This window comes from Garra rufa, chromosome 15, assembly GCF_049309525.1.
Source record: "Garra rufa chromosome 15, GarRuf1.0, whole genome shotgun sequence".
Classification (NCBI taxonomy): Eukaryota; Metazoa; Chordata; class Actinopteri; order Cypriniformes; family Cyprinidae; genus Garra; species Garra rufa.
Genome location: NC_133375.1, coordinates 11198472 through 11224194, shown reverse-complemented (window position 1 = coordinate 11224194; position 25723 = coordinate 11198472). Strand labels below are relative to the sequence as shown.

General features: G+C 35.8%; 1 protein-coding gene across 1 annotated transcript in view; it reads left to right on the top strand.

The window, feature by feature from the left end:
- Nucleotides 1–25723, top strand: part of LOC141287167 (transmembrane protein 132C) — a 350138-nt gene that overhangs the window by 97613 nt on the left and 226802 nt on the right. The window contains exon 2 of the mRNA XM_073819302.1: nucleotides 11571–12459. Within this exon, the coding sequence (XP_073675403.1) occupies nucleotides 11571–12459 (889 nt within the window). The remainder of the gene's footprint in view (nucleotides 1–11570; nucleotides 12460–25723) is intronic.

The window sequence follows — 25723 nt, the reverse complement described above, 5'->3', positions numbered from 1 at the left end:
ACATGTACAGGACATACAGAGAATTGAAATTGCATTACTCTCAGACCCATGGTGTATACAAGTAACATTAAATACAAAAAGTAACATTAAATACATAAAGCAACATTAAATACAAAAAAGTAACATTAAATACAAAAACGTAACATTAAATACAAAAGGTAGAATTTAAAAAATACGAATAAATACAATAAAACATAATATATAAAAATGAAAAATACAATATACAAGTAAGGGCACATGGTAGAGAGTGCAAACCATGTAAACAATATAGTGCAACAGTTTGTAAGTGTGTAAAAAGTGTCAGAGCAGTCTTGTAACAGTCTTATGAGTAGTGTGAGCGAAATCTAGTTATTTCACCAGTATCCATGCAATCTGGAATTTTAAATATGCAAAAAATGCAAAACATTTGAGAAAAAAAGCTGAAATTTTCCTAATGCAACTGTGCTTATGCTTTTGGATATCAAAAATGCCATTCTTCCTTGCTCTACAGAAAGTTACACCGCAACAAGTAAATTGACTAAACTGAAGTGTGACCAAACCTGTAACAACAGCATTCAGAGACTTACCAAAGGCAAGTTGCCACATCTTGTTTTGTAGATTAATGAGCACATAACTCATTTCCACAATCCTAATTACAGTCCTTCTGCAGTATGTTATTTTTCCTTTGTGTGTGTTCATGTTTCTTAATTTGCCCTGAGTTTAGTGTAATTAAGTGGCTTCTATGAGCAGCCAGGCATCTGTAAGCTGCTGGTTGAGTATTAAAACCTGCTTTAATTACCCAGATGATTTCCAGCATCACACACACCAGGGTCAAGTTCTAAAGTTTAAAGGACAGGGAAGGTCAGGACAAAAATCGACTAGCCGGTCATTGCGAGGGAAGTGTAAGTAGCAACGAGGACTCATCGCGTGGTGTTTACTTCACAGTCGATAGCTCTTTAAAGCTTAAAGACATCAGTGATGAACATTGATGACACAGATTTGCTCCACACCCGTATTAGTCCTCATTATTGGCACGTCCTGTCTACGACAGGCCATTACTGAGCCGAAAAAGAAGGCATCTGTGGGTGGAAGCTCTTAAAGGGAAGCAAGTGATGTAGGGAGGCACGGAGCAGCCCTAACGAGAGAGCTCTCCATTGCACTTCAGCTGCTTTGTGCCTCGAACGCAAATAACAGGCCACTCTAGATGGTGTTTAATGTACAAAGCTTCTTAATGTGGTCTTCCAAGCAGCTGTTTCTAAAAAACGCTACGGCGATTCTTTTAACAATACGTCCTGCGAGAGAGGTTGAAATATGATTAGTGCTAGCGCGAGGCGCCTCTAGGTAACACAAATAAGCTTAGCAGTGCCACTAGATTTCCTAGAAACTGTCGAGTTGGAGGAAAAAAGGACTTAGGAATACGTTTGGAGTCTCAGCTTTTCACCTTGCAGTAGTCTTGAGGGCTTTATAAATAGACCTCTAAAAGTGCCCAGCTTTGTAAATCATTAGTTCTGTGCAGTCTCTGTAGATGAACGTACTCATTTTTCAATATCATTAATTTCTATGGGAACCTTAAACAGGCATAATGTTGTATTATATATTGATTCTCCTCACAGCTCCTAGCATACGTTTAACTGCCTTTCTGGCTGTTTTAAGACGAGCCCACATATATCATTCCCTAAATGATGCTTGTGAAAGCAAAAGCTCAATGAATTATTTTTGGCAGGCCAGCACAAAGTCAATAGCCCTTATTAATTACAATTGATGTAATGTATGGCAAGAATAATACATTGGGACTTGGGGGAAAACAGCATAAGCCTATTGCTCTTATTTAAGAGAGGCTTTGGCTTTGAGATGTGTGCCAGGGAAGCGTTCAGGGAGTGCGAGTAGAGGAACTGTTAAGGCCCAAGAAGTAATGTGAATCAGAGGAAATGAACGCTTTGGTTCATTAATGATTCTTGAACAATAAATGTTTGGAAACAAAAATAGCAATCCTTGTTGCATTAACTGGTTTCAGCTGTCTTGTGCCAAATGAATGAATCATTTCAGATTTTAGCAAAACACGTTTAACAAATCAAAAAGAATTTAAATTCCTTCTAAGTTGTTTTATGATTCTTTTAATGAACACAGAGGTGGTGTGAATGCAGTACTTTAATTAGTCTTAAATTGAATAAAATATTGAATTATATTAACAGGTTTGGGGTCAGTTTTTAGTTAAATTAATAAACTTTTATTCAGCAGTGAAGCATTAAATTGATCAAAACCAACAATAAAGCTTTTTTTTTAATGTGCTGTTCTTTTGAACTTTCTATTCATCAAAGAATCCTAAGAAAAAATGTATTACAGTTTCCACAAAAATATTAAACAGCACAAATGTTTTCAACACTGATGATAAGAAATGTTTCTTGAGCACCAAATCAGCATATTAGAATGATTTCTGAAAGGTCATGCCACACTGATAACCATAATAATAAAACAGCTGCTAAGAATTAGGAAAAAAATACATTTTAAAGTACATTAAAATAGATTACGTGTTTTAAGTTGTAATAATATTTCACAAAGTTTTTTTTTAACTGTATTTTTGAGCATAAGAGATTTCTTTAAAAAATAATGAATCTTTCCTGACCCCAAACTTTTGAATGGTAGTGTTTATTATGGAAACACTGATGAAAAATAAAATGGCAAAAGTTCTTTCTGGTCCTTGAATCTGATTGGCTGAGAGCAGTGCAACATTCTAATGATATCGGAACTTTGTATTACTCTGCTTGCGGTATTTCTCGCTGCTAGTGTACTGGTAAACACCCAAATCCATGACATAAAAAAAAAAAAAAATATATATATATATATATATATATATATATACTGTTTTTGTGTCACAGAATGTAGTTTAAAAGTATTTTTTAGGCAAGAATGCACTTGTTTAGACTTCAAATATACAGTTTGTTAAATAAAGATTTGAAAATTTGCTTTAATGTTTTCGGAGATGTGATCTCCAGTGTGTCAATGGCCTTTATGTGCTCATGAACCCAGCGAGAGGAACCTAACTTCAGCCAGATCTTTTGGAATGTATCACTGGTTCTGGTCTCTATAGTGGTTAAACACAATATATAATTGGTTTTTGGGTAAATCTAACTAAGTCATTAATCGATTATTTGTTCCAGAGCAAATCATTGAGGCAAAGGCAAAATCTCATGTTATATTGTATTTAATTAAATTCTGTAAATCAGAGCGCTGCCTTTGTACTTTTGACTGAATTGCCTAGCAACTTTTATGATGGCTGTTTTGAGTATCAAATATTATTATTCAGTAATATTTAATATTGGGAAACAGTGTGTGCTTTCATGATGGTGATTGGTTTAAACTCATCCTGTGGCTTCATGCCTACAGTAGCCAAAAATACATTGTATGGGTCAAAATGATACATTTTTCTTTTATGCCAAAAATCATTAGGATATTAAGTAAAGATCATGTTCCATGAAGATGTTTAGTACATTCCATTCCGTAAATATATCAAAACTTAATTTTTGATTCGTAATATGCATTGTAGGAACTTCATTGGACAACTTTAAAGGCAATTTTCTCAATATTTAAATTATTTTGCATCCTCAGATTTCAGATTTTCAAGATTTTCCGGTGATCTATAAATCTCAATTTCAATAAATTTACACATATGACTGGTTTTGTGGTCCAGTGTCACAAATACTGATTCTTTAGATTTTTTTAAAATGTTCTCAAAAATGGTTCATTTAAGAACTGTTCATTGAAAGGTTCTCTGAGGAACCAAAAATAGTTATTTTATGGCATCACTGCAAAAAAAAAAAAAAAAAAACCTTTGGAGCTTTTATTTTTAACAGTGTTGGTTCATTCATTTGGGAATTTAATTGCACTGCTCCAATTTATATGTTTTTGATTTATTAAACAGAACTAACTTATAAGCGGTTTGATTGAGAATCAGACTACACTGGTTGTGCTGTATGATTGTGATTCACATAAAGGAATCAGCTCCTAAGAGTCGTTTATTAAGAAATCAAACTACACTGGTTGTATCGTATCAATTTTGTTCTAAAAGAAATAATTTCTTAAGTCATTCTGCAGAAATCAGGCTACACTGGTTGCCCTTGATGATTTTAATTACCAAAAAGAGCAGCAGAAACTCATAACCAACTGTGTATTTTGTAATGGAAGTGATCCTTAATTATTCTTGTCGGTTCCCAACCCTGGGCACAAGCCTAGAGTGAGAGCAAAGCATCATGGGATTACATAGTCCTCCAAAACTAAGCAGCCGATTCAACAGAAGCGCCCCTCATGGAGACAGGCCTGCTCCACTTCAATAAACACCTGACAGCCACACCGATTTTTCTCTCTCTCACCATCCTTTATGCCTCCATCCCTCTTTTATCTGTTTACTGGCCTTGAGTCTCTTTCCCTCCACCTTGCCCTTTCCCTCTCATTCTCACACCTGCGTGACTCGCTCTCCAATCTCGCCCTCTCACCACACTCTTTGACAGGCCACGGACAGGTTGACACTGCCTCCTGTAGCCTTACATATCATTAGGGCCGCTCTCGTCCACAGCCAGACTTAGGGGGCAGTGACTCTGAAAGCCCTCTCTGGCCCAGGCTGCTTTTCTCTGGGCAGCCCTCCTGTCAGGCCTCCCTAATACCTTGTCCTGCTTGGGCAGTCAGAAGAAGACCTTCTCCTTGTCTGGAGCCTCCCTACAAGGGCCGACCGGCGGCTCATGTTGATCCATCAGCGTGACAGCAGTGCGGTCGAAGAGAAAGTAGCAAAAGGAACAGAAAAGCAGACGGTGATGATGATTGACAGGTGGAGACTACGGAGGCTTTTCTTGCTGTGTGTTTTAAATAAGACATTGAAGCCAGTTTAATTTTTGTTCAGTGAGAATTTATTAATGGTTTATTGTGTTATGCTTCATAATAGAGCTGCAAAGCTACAAACAATGTTCCTTTGTGCCTTGTTCAAATGCGTGCTATCATAAAAAGTACACCCAGAAATTGTATATTTCATTATGGCTGAACTGAATGAAATGAAATTGACTTAAATTAAATAACTGGCAGGAATTTGCAGACGTTTAGTGGCATTCAACTCCCATATTTCATTTTCTTTTTCAAATAAGTGTATCACTTTGTATTACGCACGGACTGAAATTACTGCCACACAGCACATTAAAGAGATTCTGATTAATGGCTTCCCTTTTCCGGGTTGCTGGTCATGTTCGTAATTTCATTTAAGCCTGGGCTCATTCATTACTTTCGCTAACAATTTCTCTCTTTTTTTTGTAGCAAACATTCACAACTTCTTTGAATTGGCCACTCTAGAAATTAAACAAAGTCAACCGAGCTTGTAAGTCATAAATTAAAATCTGTAATGGTTTTTTGCCAAAGAAGACATTGCGCTGTATTTCACACTGTGGGCTGTCTGGGAATTTTCTACTTCCACAAGCGGAAATCTGCCTTGTGGTGTTTGCATGTTGTCTGCTGTATGCAAACTAGCTGTTAGCACTAACATAACAGCCGGTAACATCTGGACTTGACTGCGACATCTGTCAGCGGGTGTTGATTACTGACCAAGCATGCATTGTGCGCTGTATATAAGATATCGCATCTGAAGCATGTGTATGGCAACACAGCTTAAATTTACTATGAAAATCCTATTTCTTTTGCCAAGACATGCTGATAAATCTTGTAAACAGTGAAAATGGAGCTTGAAAAAACAGTTTTGTCTTCTCTGTATTTCCTCTCAATTGCTTCAACGAATCACTTAGATTGTTTTGCAATGACAAGATGTCCACTTCAAAGCCCCCCCTTTTTTTTCTTGAGCCGAGTTTGTGTACGGCCGTGCATGTGTGTGCATAGCCAATCCTCCTAAATGACTAATTTATTCCTTCTGATTCACAAGCAGGTCATTCATTGCCACATCCTTGGCCAAAACAGAGCATGGAAAGAGAGGAAAGTAGCCTAATCAGAGCACAGAACGTTCTTCAGTTTAAAGGTCAAAGACTAACGACTGATTAAGATATGATTTTAAAACGCTGGGTGGATAAAATGTTCTAAGATGATATTTCGAGAATGGATTGGAGTGGAGAAGGACAATATTTACATATTTTAAAAGGTACATCGAATGCAAAATTCACTGTTATGTTGTGTTTGCATATAAATGTGTCTTGGCAGTGAGTGGACACAACCACCCTACAAGGATAAAAACCCATTTAGTCCTTTTTTTATTAGTCCCCAGACATAAGCAGTCTCAATTATCAAGTTGACGGTCTGTCCCGTATTAGCATATTTCCACCCTCAGCCAGTTGTACGCTGTCCGCCATTTTCTCCACGCTCAAGCCGCTGTAGTGACAACAATGTCTTGAAGTAATCAGTGTTTCCCATTAATTAACTGGAGTGTGGCGGCCCACCACAGTCTAACATGTCCCGCCACAGTTTCACAATAAACCGAAAACATATTTATACTCCTTATTTTAACATAAAAGGACTTTAATGTTGTGTTTCAAGTCTGTGCTGCTTGTTTCAAAGTGAAGCACAAACTTCATTCAGGCGATCAACTCGCGATCTGGTGTTTGCCGCGTTTTTGAATGTGCTGTGAGTTTAGCGCACATTTGGGAATGCAGCAGCCACCAGTTATGCTTTGATTTCACATTAGCATCATTTTCAAAAATTTTATGGGCAAATACTCACAGTATTTCAGTATTTAGATTTGTAATGAGATGCAGTTATAAACCTGTTTTCATTGAAGCTAGAGTTTTCCACCAAAATAAAAGCTCAACTGCAGTGTTTGCCAAAATAAAAGCTCTTAGGTTTAACTCTTGCAAGCAAGGGCTAAATTGAACAGACGCTCACAAAGAGAATACTGTACAGGCGGAGCAAGATCACAATTTTTGGGAATAAAAATATAAATACTGGGGTTTTGGGTTTATATGTATTTCTGAAGGGAAATGACTTTATCACTGTTGTTCCATAAGCGCCACCTGCTGTCAGAGAGTCAAATTCAGCCAGTCTACTTTTTTTGTTTTATGCAGGTTAATTCCACAAAGCTAAAGTCAGACCATTCTGTTTTTGCTTCAGATGTTGATATGACACAATCAAATTTAAAGAAAACAAAAACTGCTCATGCTACATGTCTGTAGCAGCGGTTTTGTATTGTGAATAAAATGCAGTGGTTGGTTTTAGTTTCAAATGGCTTTTTTATTAAATATGTTTAATTGCTCTAGCAGCAGCAACTGCAAAAACAGTTTCATGCCTTGAAAAAAAAAATAAAAAAAAAAAAATTAAGTTTTAGGCCCCGCTTGCAAGTGTAGAAATTAGGACAAAAGTATTGTAATTTCCCTATACTGTATAGAATAAGATAAAATAGTATATCTGTGAAATACTCACGTCTAATTTGTTTGACTTACAAATTCACCAGTGTGAGTGTAATTTAGACTGAGCTACTATACTTAAAAGAGGACTGAGTACAAGTCAACTCAAGTACAAGTCAATTCACCAGCTTTTAGTTTTTTTTTTTAGTTTTCACACTGAACCTGGGTTGAAGCGCTTAATATTGAACTCTCAAAGTGCACCAGATAGATGAATTTAACTTTAAAATGTACAAAATTTCTTTCCGGGAGGCATGCCCCAGGACCCCCTAGAGGGACCAAGGTCCACCCACCAGTCTCACAAAATCCTGTGGAAAACAATGAAGCAATGCAGGTGTTTTGTAGTTGGATGTAAAAGTGAACATCCTGACATCAGAGCCACTGAGGACGAAGTGGATTAGTTTTGTTTTTGATGGTAACACCCAGTAGCTCATTGTCATTTAAAGAACATGCACTAAAACAGGTCACTGTGAATAGAGCTGTTTTTGACAAGTTAAAAAGGGTGTTGTTTTACATGACTTTTAACCAAAGTATGTTGCTGACATTTCATGAACACCCTAAAGAATCATACCAACTTGTGGAAAATGGGCATCTGATGTCCCCTTTAAACAATCCACAGATTGGGTTGAATGCACTGATCCAGTGTTTTCAGTATCTCAAAGTATAGTTTGCAGTACTGTAAATGTTGTTATATGTTGTTTATAACGTCTGTCTTTCCAAACTTGTAATGAGATGTGCTTATGAACCAGGCAGCTGCCTTGAAAGCAAGCAGTAAATTAAATTTTATTTAAAGAGATAGTTCACCCCAAAATAAAAATTCTGTTGTTACTTACTAACTCTCACATTGTTTCTAACCTGTAAGACCTTTGTTCTTCTTCAAAACACAAATTAAAAAAGCTTTCTGACCCTGCATAGACAGGAATGCAACTGACACGTTCAAGGCCTAGAAAGGTAGTAAGGACATCGCAAAAATAGTCTATGTGACATCAATAGTTCAACCTTAATTTTATGAAGCTACAAGAATGGTTTTTTTTTTTCTTTTTTTGTGTACAAAGAAAGCAAAAATAACTACATTATTCAACAATTTCTCTTTGTGATACTGCGTTGTGGTACTTGGTATCTTGCAAATGTGCATCGAAAGCTAACCAGGAAGACATTTACATTTACATTTACATTTATTCACTTAGCAGACGCTTTTATCCAAAGCGACTTACAATTGGGAATACAACAAGTGATTCATCCTAAGGAGGCAGATCAACATAGGAAGTGCTCAAAAATACCATATATCAGGCGAAGAGAAGAAATTGTTGAATAAAGTAATTTCTTCAGTAGCGTTGCCGTTTATGCAGGGTCAGAAAGCTCTCAGATTTCATAAAAAATATCTTAATTTGTGTTCTGAAGATGAACAAAGGTCTTGCAAGTTTGGAACAACGTGAGCGTGAATAATTAATGACGGATTTTTCGTATTTGGTTGAACTATCCCTTTAAGAAATGTCAAATTCTGTAGCAATCATGTGTTAAATACAAATGGACTGGGTTCATCTTTGGTTCGTGTTTTAGCTGAAAATAGATCCCAGAACAGTGACGCGGGGCTATATATAATGGGTCATACGTTCACCCTCACAGATACAAATTTAGAGTGCCTATCTGTGTCTATTTTGGTTTATGTCCACTTCTTCATATCAGAGTGTCTCATCAGTCTCCATATTACTTTCTGTCTGAGGTGAAATCGATGTTTCTGCTGGAGGCTTTGCTATTGAGGTTATGATAGCATGCCACTGCCAGTGCTGCCTACCAGAAACAGTGAGGGAGATATCACATAGGATACAAGCAGTGCCTGCTCTGGAAATAACTTTGGCACTTCTTTTATGATGCAATAGATTTGAGGAAAGAAGTGGAAAAAGTTGAACCTTAGTTCAGTTCTCTGAAACAATAATCAGATGTCTGTCAGCTAAAGTCAGGTGGTCATTAAAGTCCTCATATTCACCTGTTACTTTCAGTGTTATTTTGCGTCAAAAGGACTTCAGTTTCCCACTCTCACATCTCACCTACGTGAAAAACTCTAAACCTGATTCTATTTTTATGGTTTGGAAGGGTATAGAAACGAAAACATAAAATGAAAACAGAACATAATGTTTCTGTGCAGACTGAGCACATTTTATAGCTTTATAGCAGTAATACAATTTGACAACAGTGGTGTGCTTTAACTGATCAGGTTAATGTGGATGTACTTTCTACAGTAAACAATACAAATGCAAATAAGATTTTTTTTTATGTATTGCACAGTTAATTGTCCAGTCTCATTACCTCTGTGTATACAATTAAAGTTTACCTTTGCCATCATCAAACACTCATTTTAACTTTAGATCAACTTAAATGAATCTTTGAAACACAGATAATTTAATTACAATGTTAAATTGAATCTATAGCAGATGTAAACATGAATATTTCATCTTTAATTTGATTCATCTGTTAGTCAATTACAGTGTTGTTTTTGACAACCATCTTAGATTTAGTCTTAGTCTTAGTCTTTTGGACTAAAATGCTTCTTAGTTTTAGTCAAATTTTAGTCACTTCTATATGTGATAGTTTTAGTCCAATTTTAGTCGACGAAAAGTCAAAAAGGTTTTAGTCTAGTTTTAGTCGACGAAATGTCAAAAAGGTTTTAGTCTAGTTTTAGTCAAAAAAAGGGAAAAAAGTAGTCTTTTAACAAATTAATGTAGGTCAGTAAGTATTTTGCTGTTGGGTAGTGTCACTTATAAGTTCTGAAAATAGCAGACCTATAGTTCAACACAATGTGAGCTTCCGGATCGACTATTTTCACCAATAATTACAATAATGAAGGAATGTTTTAGAACATAAAAGACAAACAAGGATGGAATGCTAAAACGGCTTGCCATACTAGTACAGCAAAGAGTATTTAATGCTAAAACGGCTTGCCATAGCCACAGATACTTTTTAAGTTTTAATTGGCATGCACAATAAGCGGAAATGTCATGCATTTTAAACATCTGACGGACCACCCACTAACATTTTCGTCTATTCTCGTCTCATCAACGAAAACTCACACACGTCTCGTCATGTTTTAGTCATCAACGAGCCATTTTTATCTCGTCATCGTCTCGTTATCGTCATGAAAAAAAGTGGCGTCAACGAAATGATTTCGTCATCGTCATCGTTGACGAAAACAACACTGGTCAATTATTATCCATAACATGAACATAATTAGCACCTTCTTGGTATTAGTCGTAATTGTAATATTGATGCATATGTGACTCTGGACCACAAAACCAGTCTTAAGTAGCATGGGTATATTTGTATCAGTAGCCAACAATACATTGTATGGGTCATAATTATCGATTTTTCTTTTATGCCAAAAATCATTATGATATTAAGTACAGATCATGTTCCATGAAGATATTTGTTTAAGTTTCTACCATAAATATATCAAAACTTAATTTTGGATCATTGATATGCATTGCTAAGAACTTCATTTTGGCAACTTCATAGGCAATTTTCTCTATATTTAGATTTTTTTGCACCCTCAGATTCCAGATTTTCAAATAGTTGTATCTTGGCCAAATATTGTGCTAACAAACCATACAATCAATGGAATGCTTATTTATTAAGCTTTCAGAAGATACAAATCTATATAAAATCTTTTATACAAATCTTTTATACAAATCTCAGTTACAAAAATATTGACCTTTATGACTGTTTTTGTGGTCCAGGGTCACATAAGTTGAAAAAGGGTAAAAAGCTGTTAGTGGGCTGTTACTCAAGGTTATTATAATTAAATAAAACTGAAACTAAAACTGGAGGAAAAATAAATAAATAATAATAAAAAAATTAAATAAACAAATAAAACTAAACTGACACTTGAGTCTTTAACTTAAATGTTACTGATGAACTAAAATAAAAAATGAAAACTAAAAAAAGAAAAATTACTTGAAAAGTAAATAAAAAACAATGCTTAATTAAAAAAAACCCCAAATTATAAAAATCTTGGTGGCACTCTTCCAAAATGTGTTAATATGTACCATTTGGTTATTAGTATCTATCTTTAGGGACTAAAATGCATTGTTTTTGTGTAAATATGATATAAAAGTGTACTTTTACAAAGGGAGCACAGCTCTTATACTTTTTTCCTGAGTGTAGCGACCCACATATTCCTATTCCAGTTAGTTCTGACATCTCTTTTCTTTTCTGTGTCAGTTACAGACTGTCGAATCCTGGAGAACCTTCAGCGCTACGCCTCGCCTACTTACCTGCCCGTCAACTACCAGCTCCTCAACACGGAGTCCTCCTTCTTTCTTAAGGAGGCCACGCAGGACTTCATGCGCAACTCTAGCTTCCTTTCTAGAACGGAGCTGTTCTTCATCCACCAGGCCAGGAGACCTCCCATCATCAATGCCACGTATGGGACCCTTGCGGTGGAAGAGCCTATTCCTTTGGACCTCCTCCAGATGCCTGGCTCCTTTGTGGCTTCTTCAAGCCTCTTCACCTTCAACTGGAAAGTACAAACCTTTGTTCTCAATGAAAGGATTTACCTGAATAAACCCAAGGTTCAGGTTTTGTTCTACATCGCTGGGAGGGACTGGGATGACTACAGCGCGGTGGACAAACTCCCCTGCGTTCGGATGTTCGCTTTTCACGAAACCCAGGAGGTCCGTGGGAGCTGCAGGTTGCGAGGGGACATGGGTGTCTGTGTTGCAGAGCTCGAGCCTCTTCCTGGGTGGTTTGCACCTCCTAGTGTCGTCCCTGGACGGCAGAGAAGTCCGGATATGTCTGAAGGAACACCCATAGAGCTGTACTACAGCCTTCGGGCTGTGGAAGCAGGAGGTTGTCTTTCTGAGGACTTAGGGGTCAAGAGCAGCGCTCACTCGGATCAAGAGGGATTGTTTGGGTCGCCGACCTCTACACCCATGAGGCGCATCGGGAGTATAAGATTATTCCAGAATCCATCTGCTCCGGAATTATCAGAACAACGTTTGGATGGGAATTTTGCAGTGTTGGTGCCATCTGCGCCAGTTCGGCAAAGGGATACCGTGTCAGCATATGTTGCAGCTTCACCGTACTCACCTGTGGAGATGTTCACTCTCAGGTAAGAGATTTTCATATGCACGATCCACAACTGCAAGGAAACTGCTGTGTTAGTAGATATCTACCCACATGAGACCTTTACCAGGGGAATTCAGAGCTGCGTTAAAAATACCCTTAAAAATAATAAAGGTATAAAAGGGATTTTTTTTTTATTACAGTGATGCTTTAGAAGAACACCTTTTAATTGGGGTGTGCGATATATATAACATCTATGATAATATCCAAATTGTTGTTTAAATAATATGCACTTTGACATTGAGTATGTTGCAAAAACCAAACAAAAACATACCTAGAGGGCACACACATACAGATGAAGGTTAGACTACTGCCTGAAAATCAAGATAAGGGCCAAACATGCCCTGTTATATGCCTTTATAGATTATGTCTTTTATATTTATATAATTTGATATAGTTAATATCGCATGAAGAGTACAGTTTTTTTTTTCTCCAGATATCAGTCACAATCACAAATCACAACATTTCTTTTTTTTTTTCTGTATTCCGTCAATGAAAATAGTTTCAAACAAAGCTCCAGCAGAACTGTTTTGCATTTCGGAGCAACACACAGCTGTGTTTTGTTACTGAATTAAATAGCCGGTTGAACGTATTTGTTGAATAAATGACTCAATGACTCACTCATGTAAATTCATATACAGATTTTTTTCTCTGAATTGCGAGATATAAACTCAGAATTGTTTATATCGTTTATATCTCACAATTCTGACTTAACTCACAATTGCATGTTAAAGTCAGCGTATTGAGATAGAAAAAAGTCAGAATTGTAAGTTTACATCTCACAATTCTGACTTTATTTCTCAGAATTGACTGTATAACTCGCAATTGTGAGTTTATATCTCACAATTCTGAGAAAAATTGCGAGTTTGCGCAAAACAAATCAGTATTCCAAACTGTAAACTCGCAATTCTGGCAAATAAAGAACTGTGGGTTATAAATTCAGAATTGTGAGATATAAACTCACAATTGCAAGCTAGAAAAAAGACTGCTTTGTTCTCATAATTGCGAGTTTATATCTCACAATTCTGACTTAATAACTCACAATTGCGTGGTAAAGTCAGTTACAAGATATGAACTGGAAAAATGTTTTGTTACTGGATTAATCAGCCATTTGAACATATTTGTTTAATAAATGATTCAATGACTCACTCATGCAAAGCTTTGCCACCACCTACTAGTGATTTTTGTTTCATATATAAATATATAAGTATATTTTCCCTTTTTTCCCAAAATTCATTTCAAGATTCTATGGAAGCCTGTTTCCATCGCTAAATAAAAAAGTTTTTTTTCTTGGAATTGTGAGCTTACATCTCGCAATTCTGACTTTTTTTCTTCTTAATTCTGATATAAACTTGGAATTGCTTGTTATGAAGTCAGAATTGTGAGATATTAATTCGCAAATGTGACTTTTTTTCTCACAATTCAGATTTTTCTCTCTGAATTGTGAGATATAACCTTGCCAATGCGAGCTATAAAGCCAGATTTTAAGGTTAAAAAAATACTTTTTTTTTTTTTTTAGAATTGCTAATTTATATGTCACAGTTCTGACTTTTGCATTTGACATTGTCACAATTGCATGTTAAAGTCAGAGTTATGAGATATGAACTCGCAATTCTGAGAAAAAAAGTCAGAATTGTATGTTTGTATTGTATGTTGTATGTTTCTCACAATTCTGACTTTATTTCTCAGAATTGCAATTTTATCTCTCAATTCTCACTGAATAACTTGCAAAATGTAAACTTGCAATTTTGGCAAATAAAGAATTGTGAGATATACAGTAAATTCAGAATTGCGAGATATAAACTCACAATTGTGAGCTAGAAAGCCCAATTTTGAGGTAAAAAAAGACTTTTCTCAGAATTTCGAGTTTATCTAACAATTTTGACTTGATAACTCACAATTGCATCTAGAGAAAAAGTCAGAATTGTAAGTTTATATCTCACAATTCTGACTTTATTTTTTAGAATTGCAACTCTATCTTTCAATTCTAACTATATAACTCACAATTGTGAGTGTATATCTTGCAATTCTGAGAAAAATGTCAGAATTGCGAGTTTGCAGAAAAAAAAAATCTGTATTCCAAAATGTAAACTCGCACTTCTGGCATATATTCAGAAGATATAAAGATGAGATGAGATATAAACTCACAATTGCGAGCTAGAAAGCCCAATTTTGACATAAAAAAGACTGCCATGTTCTTAGAATTGCGAGTTTATATCTCACAATCCAAACTTAATAACTCCCAATTGCAGGTTAAAGTCAGTTACGAGATATGAGCTCACAATTCTAAAAAAATGTTGTAAAAGTTATATTTTTTAGAAAAAAGCCAGAAATGTACATTCATGTCTCACAATTCTGACTGTGAGTTTATATCCCACAAATCAGAATTGCGTGATACAAACTCACAATTTTGACTTTTTTCTCAGAATTGTGAGTTTGTATCACACAATTCTGAAAAAAAAAAATTAAGAATTGTGAGATAAAAAGTTGAAATCACCTTTTTTTTTTTTTTATTCAGTGGTGGAAACAGGCTTCCATAAATATCAGTATTCAAACATCAGTATTTTTTAACATCAAACATTAATTATGCATTTGTAACTGCAAGTTAACTGCATTCATGTGCTGCATTAAGCAATAAGTGTAAATGCATATAAAAATGCCACTTTAGATGCAGATTCTGTGCCACCTCTGCACTGCAAACACAATTTTGTTGATACTGATTTCATTTGATTGGTAACAGCCCTATAATATCTTCCTATTTGAATTTATTGATTACATTTAAGCGTTTGACACAAAGGATGATGCATACATTCAATTAGATTAGAAAACAATTGGCCTTTTAAAGGTAAAAATCTATTTAAACATCTATCTATTTAAACAAATCTATTTTTTTTTGTGTGTGTGGAAAAGTTCATTTCTGGTACTCCTAAAAATCACCACACAGAATATGAAGAACATCAAAAGCTTTGGGAGCTTTTTGTCCACGGCAGTCCTAAACCTGCCAAGGTACCAACACAATAACACGCTCAACAAAATATTGTCTAATTATCGTTATTTACAAAATTACAGGGAAAAAAGGAGAGATATCTTTTTTGTCATTAACGCACACCCCTACCTTTCAGTGTACAGTTCTTAAAAGTATAATTATTCTTAGTGTTAAAAATGATTTAATAATCTAAAAAACCTTGGAAAGTTTCCATGGATGTTCTTTACGGAGCCAAAGATGTCAATAAACAACCTTTATTTTTAAGAGAGTAGTGAAAGTTTCTGTAATGAATGCCATTGAAAGCTTTACCATTGACGTCATGCCATTTTATGAGCAAAGTTAAATAACAATTTGCTTAGCAGCTCCACAGATTTATTAAAGCCATTTGCTTTGTTTTTATTTTGTTATTTTAATTCGAACTAATCAAATTCTGCCCAGTTGTCAGTCTTCGCTCCTCTTGGATCTCCATATTTGGTCGCATGTTTTCCTTGGCGTAATCATTTGGCTTTTGAAATGGTTGTGATTAATTCCGGCTGGTGTGCCTGAGATGAATTTTCACTTCATGGTTCCTTTACTTAATTTAACTATGCTTTTTGTTTACCATTGCGGAGAGAAAGACATCTTCATTTTCAGGTGAAAACATCCAGCCGCACTGAATCTGCGGGTACTAATTAGAATTTGCAGATGCGGCTAAGTGATTTGGGTAATTAACACACAATGCAAATGAGGATGTCATCAATTAGAATGCGCCTCCATTAGCTTAATGACTGCAAGCTCGTCCGATTGTAATCACAGTGGGTGAGAACATTTATAAACCATATGAGACCCAACCTGACAAGAGGTCAAGCCAATTTGTCAACCTTGCAAGCTAAGAGGCACTAGTAGAGATAAGAGCTGAAGAAAATCAGCTCGTATATGGATGTCAGCTGGGGGTTTTGGCTGAACTTGGAGAAAATAGCGAAAGGGCAAATCCGAGGTTGTTTTTTGAGGGTTTCATGCTGGTTTTCATGTTGCAAATTAATATTTGGTTTGTCCAGAGATGTTTTTGTGATCAGCTGCCACTCTACTAACATGTTCTGACAGGATGCGATTTATAAGTGTGTGGTTACTGTACTGTAATCACTGGAAAAACGGTTCATGAATAAAATAATTTGTGGTTGTGGAGTTATGCAATATGCATGTTGAAAGATCCGTATGACCGGCCAAATCATGCTTTCATTTTCTCAAGCATAACATTATCATCTGATGAATTATGGATGTACAGCTTTAAATGAAATCAGTATTAAATAGTCTACAGAAGATTGTTAAAGAAACTTGAAAGAAACAAATGCACTAATTCTGAGTATTAATGAACCATTAAATGTTTTTCATGAGCTGCTGGGTATGAATGTCTCAATCGAGCCATCATGACATCTTTTTTCATCATCAGTGTGAAGAGAGAGAGAGAGGGTCGTATATCGCTTCTGCTGGATGAAAATCAGACAGACTAATTAAAGTCTGCTTGATTTACCATAAATAATATTCATGTAGCACTGAATAAATATTTTGATTTCATTATTTTGAGTTGCATATATGTTGCTGCCTAAAGGATTAGTTCACTTTCAGAACTAACATTTACAGATAATGTACTTACCCCCTTGCCATCCAAGATGTTCATGTCTTTCTTTCTTCAGTCGTAAAGAAATTATGTTTTTTTGAGGAAAACATTTCAGGAATTCTGTCCATACACTGGATATGGTGCCCCCAAGTTTGAACTTCCAAAATGCTGTTTAAAAGCAGCTTCAAAGGGCTCTAAACATTCCCAGCTGAGGAAGAAGAATTTATAGCAAAGCGATTATTTTCTAAACAAATTGACAATTTCAATAGTTTTTAACCTCAAATGCTCATCTTGTCTCGTTTTCTTCCCCAACTTCAAAATCGCCATACATTGCTGCAGAGGTACAGTACTGACCTTGTGTTTACAAAGTGAACATACAAAGAAAATCAAACGCCCTTTCCAAAAAGTTTTTTGAAGTTGAAGAAGAAAACGAGATGGAAGTTTTTCGACATACAGTGGGGCAAATAAGTATTTGATACACTGCTGATTATTCAAGTTTTACCACTTAAAAAGAATGGAGAAATATGTAATTATAGGTACACCTCAACTGTGAGAGACAGAATCTAAAAAAAAAATCCAGAAAATCACATTGTTTGATATTTAAATATTACATTTCCATTTTATTGCGTGAAATAAGTATTTGATACAATAGAAAAATAGAACTTTACAATTTGTAATTTGTTTACAATTACAGAGGTCAGCCGTTTCATGTAGTTCTTGACCAGGTTTGCACAAACTGCAGAAAGGATTTTGTCCCACTCCTCCATACAGGTCTTTTCCAGATCTGTCAGGTTTTTGGGCTCATCTGACCACATGACCTTCTCTCATGCCTCCTCTGGATCATCCAGATGGTCTTTGGCAAACTTCAGACGGGCCTGGACATGTGCTGGCTTGAGCAGGGGAACTTTGTGCGTGCTGCAGGATTTTAATCCATGACGGTGTAGTGTGTTACTAATGGTAACCGTTGAGACTGTGGTCCCAGCTCTCTTCAGGTCATTGACCAGGTCCTCCCATGTAGTTCTAGGCTGATCCCTCAACTTTCTCAGGATCATTGATACTCCACGAGACGAGATCTTGCATGGAGCCCCAGTCCGAGGGAGATTGACAGTCATCTTGAATTTCTTCCATTTTCTAATAATTGCACCAACAGTTTTTGCCTTCTCACCAAGCTGTTTGCCTATTGTCCAGTAGCCCATCCCAGCCTTGTGAAGGTCTAAAATGTTGTCCCTAGTGTCCTTAGACAGCTCTTTGGTCGTGCTCATAGTGGAGAGGTTGGAGTCTGATTGTTTGAGTGTGTGGACAGGTGTCTTTTATTCAGGTAGAGTTCAAACAGGTGCAATTAAAACAGGTAATGAGTGGAGGATAGAAGGGCTTCTTAAAGACAAACTAACAAGTCTGTGAGAGCCAGAATTCTTGCTAGTTGGTAGGTGATCAAATACTGATTTCATGCAATATAATGGAAATTAATTATTTAAAAATCATACAATGTGATTTACTGGATTTTTTTTAGATTCTGTCTCTCACAGTTAAGGTGTACCTACGATGAAAATTACAGATCTCTCCATTCTTTGTAGGGGGGAAATCTTGAAAAATTGGCAGTGTTAAAATTTACCCCACTGTAACTGTATTGACCCGGATCACACAGACTATGCATGTGCATCGTCGACAAGACAAGCATTTGAGGTTGAAAAATATAGAGAGTAAGAGAGTATTGAAAATAACCAATCATTTCGCTAGATAAGGCCTTCTTCATCGGCTAGGATCATTTAGAGCCCTTTGAAGCTGCATTTAAACTGCAATTTGGAAGTTCAAACTTGGGGGCACCATACCTATCCACAATATGGAGAGAAATCCTAAAACGTTTTCCTTAAAGGTCCCATATTGTCAAAATCGAAATTTCCTGGCTTTTTTCATGATAACTGAGGTCTAGGGGCTATGTAACAACCATATGAGTTTCAAAACAGTCAATCCACAGCAAACTGCACACTGCCTGCTTAAAGTAGCTGTACCTTTTCACGAGCCGCTGTGACTTCCGTAAAAATGTGACGTCCGATCTACTCAGTCACCGCCTTCAGTCACCACCCCGAGCACCAACCACCGTCCCACCCTCCTTTTGTTAAACCCTAAGACAACATCGTGTCCATTCCATTGCTGAACAACAACGCAAAAACAAGTCGAGAAAACCCTGTTCAGTCGATAGATGTCAAAACTACATCATTGCACAGGCTTCCAAACAACGTGAATATAAGAGACCAGTGGCACGTCAACTTCAGCCTCTTTCACACAGCCATTCCGGAAAATACACGGATAATGTGTCCCATGATTTATTCCAGAATTGTTTAATTTGGTTCATTCACAGTTGTTTTCCGGAATCTGTGTGTGCTTTACACACAACCCGTAAAGACATGTGACGTTTGGATGTGAGATGTAATGCGACGCGTACATTTCACTGAACTTAAACTAACCTGACGACACTCTGTGCTTCAGCGTGAGTAGGCTCTAAACGATCCCAGCCAAGGAAGAGGGGTCTTATCTAGCGAAATGATTGGTCATTTTCCAAATCAATTGACAATTTATATATTTTTTAACCTCAAATGCTCATTTTATCTTATCTCTGCGATACACATGCGTAGTCTGTGTAATCTGGGTCAATACAGTTAGGATATATCGAAAAACTCCCATCTCTGTTTTACCTTTTTTTTTTTTTTCATTTGATCTTCTTTGCATGTTCACTTTGTAAAGCAATGTAGAATGATTTTGAAAAAAAAAAAAAAAAAAAAAAAACGAGATGGGAGTTCACGCGGACATAGACGAGAAAAGTGTTTGAGGTAAAAAAATATATAAATTGTCAGTTGAAAATGACCGATCATTTAACTAGATAAGACCCTTCTTCCTCGGCTGGGATCATTTAGAGCCCTTTGAAGCTGCATTTTAACTGCACTTTGGAAGTTCAAACTTGGGGGCACCATTGAAGTCCATTATATGGAGAGAAATCCTGAAATGTTTTCCACAAGAAACATAATTTCTTATCGACTGAAGAAAGAAAGACATGAACATCTTGGATGACATTTGAGATTTTCTCAGCAGTTAAAAAATGTACAAATGCATCCAAATCTGGCTATAAAAATGATTACTTTAGGCTGTGTGGAAAGCAACCCATAGATACTGTATTAAGTCGGTCCTGTGAAACATCCACCGCCTAACTCCAAAATAAGCAATCAGCCCGTCCCAGAGTAAACAATCTTATTCCAGATGGAAGAGAGCTAATCTTTAGTAACTCAGAATCTACACACACATTTGTTTTGCTATCATGGCGGGGACTTTTTATTGACTTTCTGTCCACAATGTAGGCAAAAACTGACCTACACACGCTCACCGGGTGGATGAAGATACAAAAAGCAATTGTTGTTGAAATGATTTTATTTTTCTTCTCATGCATACTTTTTTTTTTTTTTAGTTCAGTGGAGGTGTCATTGTGTATGACTTGTTTTGATTCAAAAGGTGTCCACTTTTAAAGTAATTTTGGCTGAAATTCAAGCATTAGCTTTTAAAAAATGAAAGTAAAATCTAATACCACTGCAGAGTGCAATGCACCAACTACTGTACATAATTAGTTGAAGCCTGCAACTGTAAGGCTTGGAATCTGTGAGTCATACAGTGTTCAGAAATGGTGCTTTTATGTTGCTATTGTTGCCATTGTGCTAAATAGCTCTACAGTGATTGCTGCATAATCATTATGCCTGTCAGTGCGTGTTAGCTTACTATAACATGATCAAATGTTAACTTCACCCACATTAGCTGAATGGTATTTCAGTGTACTGTATTTATTATGGTATGTGCCTGAATGTTCTAGTTAATGAGATTTATTGCTGAATATCTGTTAGTTTAAAATACTGGTGAATGTTATCAATGCAGCTACGAAGATTCAGAGTTTCTAAGTAAAGTAAATAAGTAAATGATTTTAAGTAAATGATTCTTGTTGCTTGACACTTCTGTTCAAAGGTTTTTTCTTTTTTTTTTTTTTTTACATAAGATCAGCAAGGACACATTAAATTCATTAAACGTGACTGTGAAGAAATGCATAATGTTACAAAAGAAAAAGTATTTCAAATGAATGTCGCTCTTTTGAACTTTCTATTCATCAAGGAATCCTGAAAAAAAAATCACAGTTTCGCCAAAAATATTGAACAGCTGTCTTCAACATTGTTAATAAATGTTTCTTAAGCTGCAAATCATATCAGAATGATTTATGAAGGATCACATGATCATGCAGAGTAAAGATGCTAAAAAAATTGTTTCGCACTCACAGGATTACATTTTTAAGTATATTAAAATAGAAAACTGTTATTTTTAACCCTTTAACTGTTACCCCCATTTTTAAACATAGGTGTAAAAGTGCACTATCCCAACTTAAATTGTTATAATTCATGAACACTTCTGAATACAGATGTGAGGCTTTTTAAAAAAGACAATCAGCAAATTATTGCAGTGAAATCATTTCAAAATACAAAAGTATCAAAAAGTTAATAGAAGTTTAAATTTACTGTAAAGAAAATGTACTGTAATAATTTTATTATATTTTATATAATATAAATATTTTGCATAACAGGTTTTAATCTAAAATTGCTATAAAATTAAAGCTTTATGTCTAAATAAGTAATGTTCCAAATGTGAAGTTGATATGAAAAAAAAAAAAAAAAGTTGAGGTTCATGTGATATTTTATTTAGGGTGTTATACCACAAACAGCCAATAAAATGACCCAACAGGCTGAACCCAACATTTGTAATAATATTTCACAATATTACTGTTTTTACTGTTTTTACTGTATCTTTAATCAAATTAACACAGCCTTGGTGAGCAAAAATATCTTTAAAAATCTTATCAGCACCAGACTTAAACTTTATAGACTATATTGAATATCGATATTGCCATTTTTATGGTCCGACATTAAGCATTTTTATAGTTATCGGTATTGGTAATTTTCAAAACCGATTTGCTGATAAAATAATGTGAAAGCATTTAAAGAACGTTTTTGTCAGAGCCCTTATTATTCTTAATTTAGACATTAATTTTCATTTTCATGATTTCATGTATATGTGATATATATCGGTTTAAAATATTGGCTATAATCGGTATTGGCATCTGCCCTGAAAAACACATATCGGTCAACCCCTAATATGGATGTCAGATTTATTGTTATAGGAATACACATCTGCTTTTAAATAGTGTTTTTTTTTTTTTTTTATCAAAAAGGGTGTTTTTTGCACACACAATAGTGTTGTTTTAGAATTTACCAGTAGAAGAAGACACCCTATGACTGTCATTTTGGTGCAGACATGAAAATACAACTTTCTTAGGTCATTCAATCAGGTCAGATTCCCACTATATCATTCAGCGCTTGAAACGTGTGCAAGCATCTTCCTCTTTGATAAAGGACAATAGATTTTCAATTTCAACACCCCTTTAAGCAACTTATTATGCACCCTTTCTGCTCTTGAACTGAAGTAATAAAGGTTCAGTCATGAGTCACAGCTGGTACAGACTCTGTGTTCGAGTCTCTTGCAATCTGATGTAATCTATTCTATCGAGTGACGTAGTGTTCTTTAGGTAGCATCTGTTTATGCTATATATATATCTCTCCAGCACTGACGTCTTGGAGATAGTGATTATTTGTTCCCAAGGCATTGTTGAAACACAGCACACTTTGCAAGAATTTATTTCCCTCATCACAATCAATAGCTAGATCTTGCACTGCTCTATCTGTAATACACTTGCTCTGTTTGCAGGTAACTAGAGGATTGCATGTAAGTTGCTAAGTTGCTTTGATTTGCTTGTGTATCAGCAACATTTTCTAATTTCAGCTTCAAGATGAAAGCAGCAACTCTTATTCCCCACGCTTCACATGCACGCTGTTTTTAGTCTCATGGCTGACTGAAGGAAGTTCCTGACTTTTGCAAGAAAACTATTTAAATGAGCCATTTGAGTTTCTTAAAAAGAATTAGGGGGAAGAAATGCTTGTTTGCGTCAGCTTCCCGCTCTGGATCTGGCGGTGTGCACGGTTTTTCTTGTGTGTGTAGATATTGCACTATAATCTGTGTTCATCAGCTACAGTATGTCACCTGTGTCTGCTGAGGCAACCGCATTGGCATTTTACCCTATGTAAAAAAAGATTATTATTTTTTTGTTCACTTAAGCTTCATGAATCCTATGAATACCATTTTAAAGCTGGAGTGTGAATTATACATCATTTGGATATTCATAAATGGCTGACATAAACAGAATCCTAGTTTTTCATCCTCAAAAGTAGCTTTTGCACTAGACAGAATGTTTATGATTAAACTCATCGTTTATTTCCTGCATACACACAAAGATAGTATGGATGGGGGATTTAGAATTAGAATTTAGAATGGAATTAGATTTAGAATTAGAATTTAGAATGGAATAGGATTTAGAATTAGAATGCTTTCTGAAGGAACATGTGCAATTAAACCTTTAATCAATTTGGCCAAAAGATGCATTAAATCATAATATTATACAATACCAGTCAAAAGTTTTTGAATTGTAAGATTTCTAATGTTTTTTTTTAAGAAATCTCTTCTGCTCACCAAGTCAGCATTTATTTGCTCTAAAGTACAGCAAAACAGTAAAATCTTATATATTTTGACTATTTAAAATAACTTTTTTTTTTTTAATAATAACTTAACTTAGTTTGCTAAGGAAGTTTGCTGCCGTAATATGGCCGAAGCAGGCGGAGTATTATCAGAAATGAGTTCCCAGCTAGTTTAGCATTTGCACATGTGCTGCGTGGTATTACTGCTCCTGCTTCGGCCATATTACGGCAGCAAACTTCCTTGACTATTACGCCGGAATGGGAGTGTAGTTCCTAATCTTATCAGCCTAGAAACTCGCAGCTTTGCATTTCCACCGGTCTTAGTACACGATATAACTACAGAAGAGTCAAGTTTTAAATACAACAAATATGGAAACTCGTTGGTCATTTTTGAACACGATGCTACTGGTCTAATAGGATTCAATGATTTATGCTAAGCTATGCTAAAAGTGATATCGCCAGAACAGGAGAACGGCCGAATGGATTTCAAAACGGTAAAAATCAACTTATTAACTCGGGGGGAGTTGGAGAATGAGCCTATTTCCAAAAAAAGTGAAGTGCTCCTTTAAGAGTCGATTATACTTTCCTCTGAATACTGAGAGAGAGAGAAGAAATGTGCACTACATTATGTACATTAAAGAAAACTATATCCTGCTTCTGAGATGAATGAAAAAGACCATGAATTGCTGGTCTAGAATGACCAGAATGACCTTGTTCAGATTAACATTTAGATATGAATCAATGCAAGATGTCCTTATAACTTTTAAGGGCTCTTTATGTATTATGAGAGTAATTTTGCTAGTTTAGTCTCAATAACCACACTGAGACTTTATCTTCAGTAATATTTTTATTCATTTTCACTTCAAAATTCTGTCCTTTTGACTCACCATCTTGTAGTTAAACCCATTTGACTCTCTTTCCTTACACTGTACCTTCTTTTGTAAAATTTGTACTAAACATTTTGTTCTAATACTGTGACTGAGAACTGAAGTTTCAAAAAGGACATAAAACTACTGTAAAAGTATAGGAGACCACACAACTTGTTCCACAGAACAAAAATAACAGGTTTCCAGCCATGTAATTTACTTCCTGTGCCAGTTAAGATGAATAGGACCACTGACAAAGAGCTTTCTTCAGTTTGGTAAACTGGTTCAATTGAAACTTACGTTCAAAACCTGGACATTGTTGTTTTATTGAAGAAAGTATGTCAAATTGGTTTGGAGTGACATGAGTCAGTAAATGAAGACAGTATTTCCAATTTTCTGTGAACAATTGTTTCAAACAGAAATGGGCTTGATTGTGTTCCACAAAGATATTCAGAAAATCAGTGTGACGTTCAGTTGCAGTCATCTAGAAGATTTATCCATTATACAAGGATTTCTGAAAGCTGTCGATCAGTGAGGGTACAAAATCATGGCACCTCCGCAGACATCAAGTCAAGTGTGATTTATAGTGTGATGGACTAGCAATAAACACTTTAAGAGGGGTAAATATTTATGACTCTAGCTCATAAAGTAGCCAGTCATAATGATGTCCATACACTGGGAAAAAAAAATGTGATCTATTTACTTCACAGACTTTTTTTTACAGTGTATAATTCAGTATTTAGAGTTGGAAAAAGTACCTTTTTAGGTTCACTAGCGAAATATTTGTGTCATGCTGCCTGTCTTTTGCTATACTTTGGATGTGGAAGAACTGGCAGGATAAATACTGTGTTTCTCAAACAGTTTTTGTTTGTTTTAATCATTCACCCCCCCACTAAGAATGATTCACAGAGCGTTTGGATGCTGAACATTGGATTCAGAAGCTGTCAGGTGTGCTTAATAGAAAAGAGCGAGGGAGATTTGTACTCATATACGTGAGGTGTGTATGTGTGTGTTTCTGTTTACATCAAGCAAGTGTGTGAATACCAAAAGCAAAGTCTACTTAAAGGGAATCAATTTGCCCCGTCTTTAAAAGGCAGTGCATCAGTGGGCACATTATCTGTGATTCTGCCTCATTATACACTTTGATGGACAGCCGTTAACTACTGCAGTCACCTCACCCTGAGCTGGAC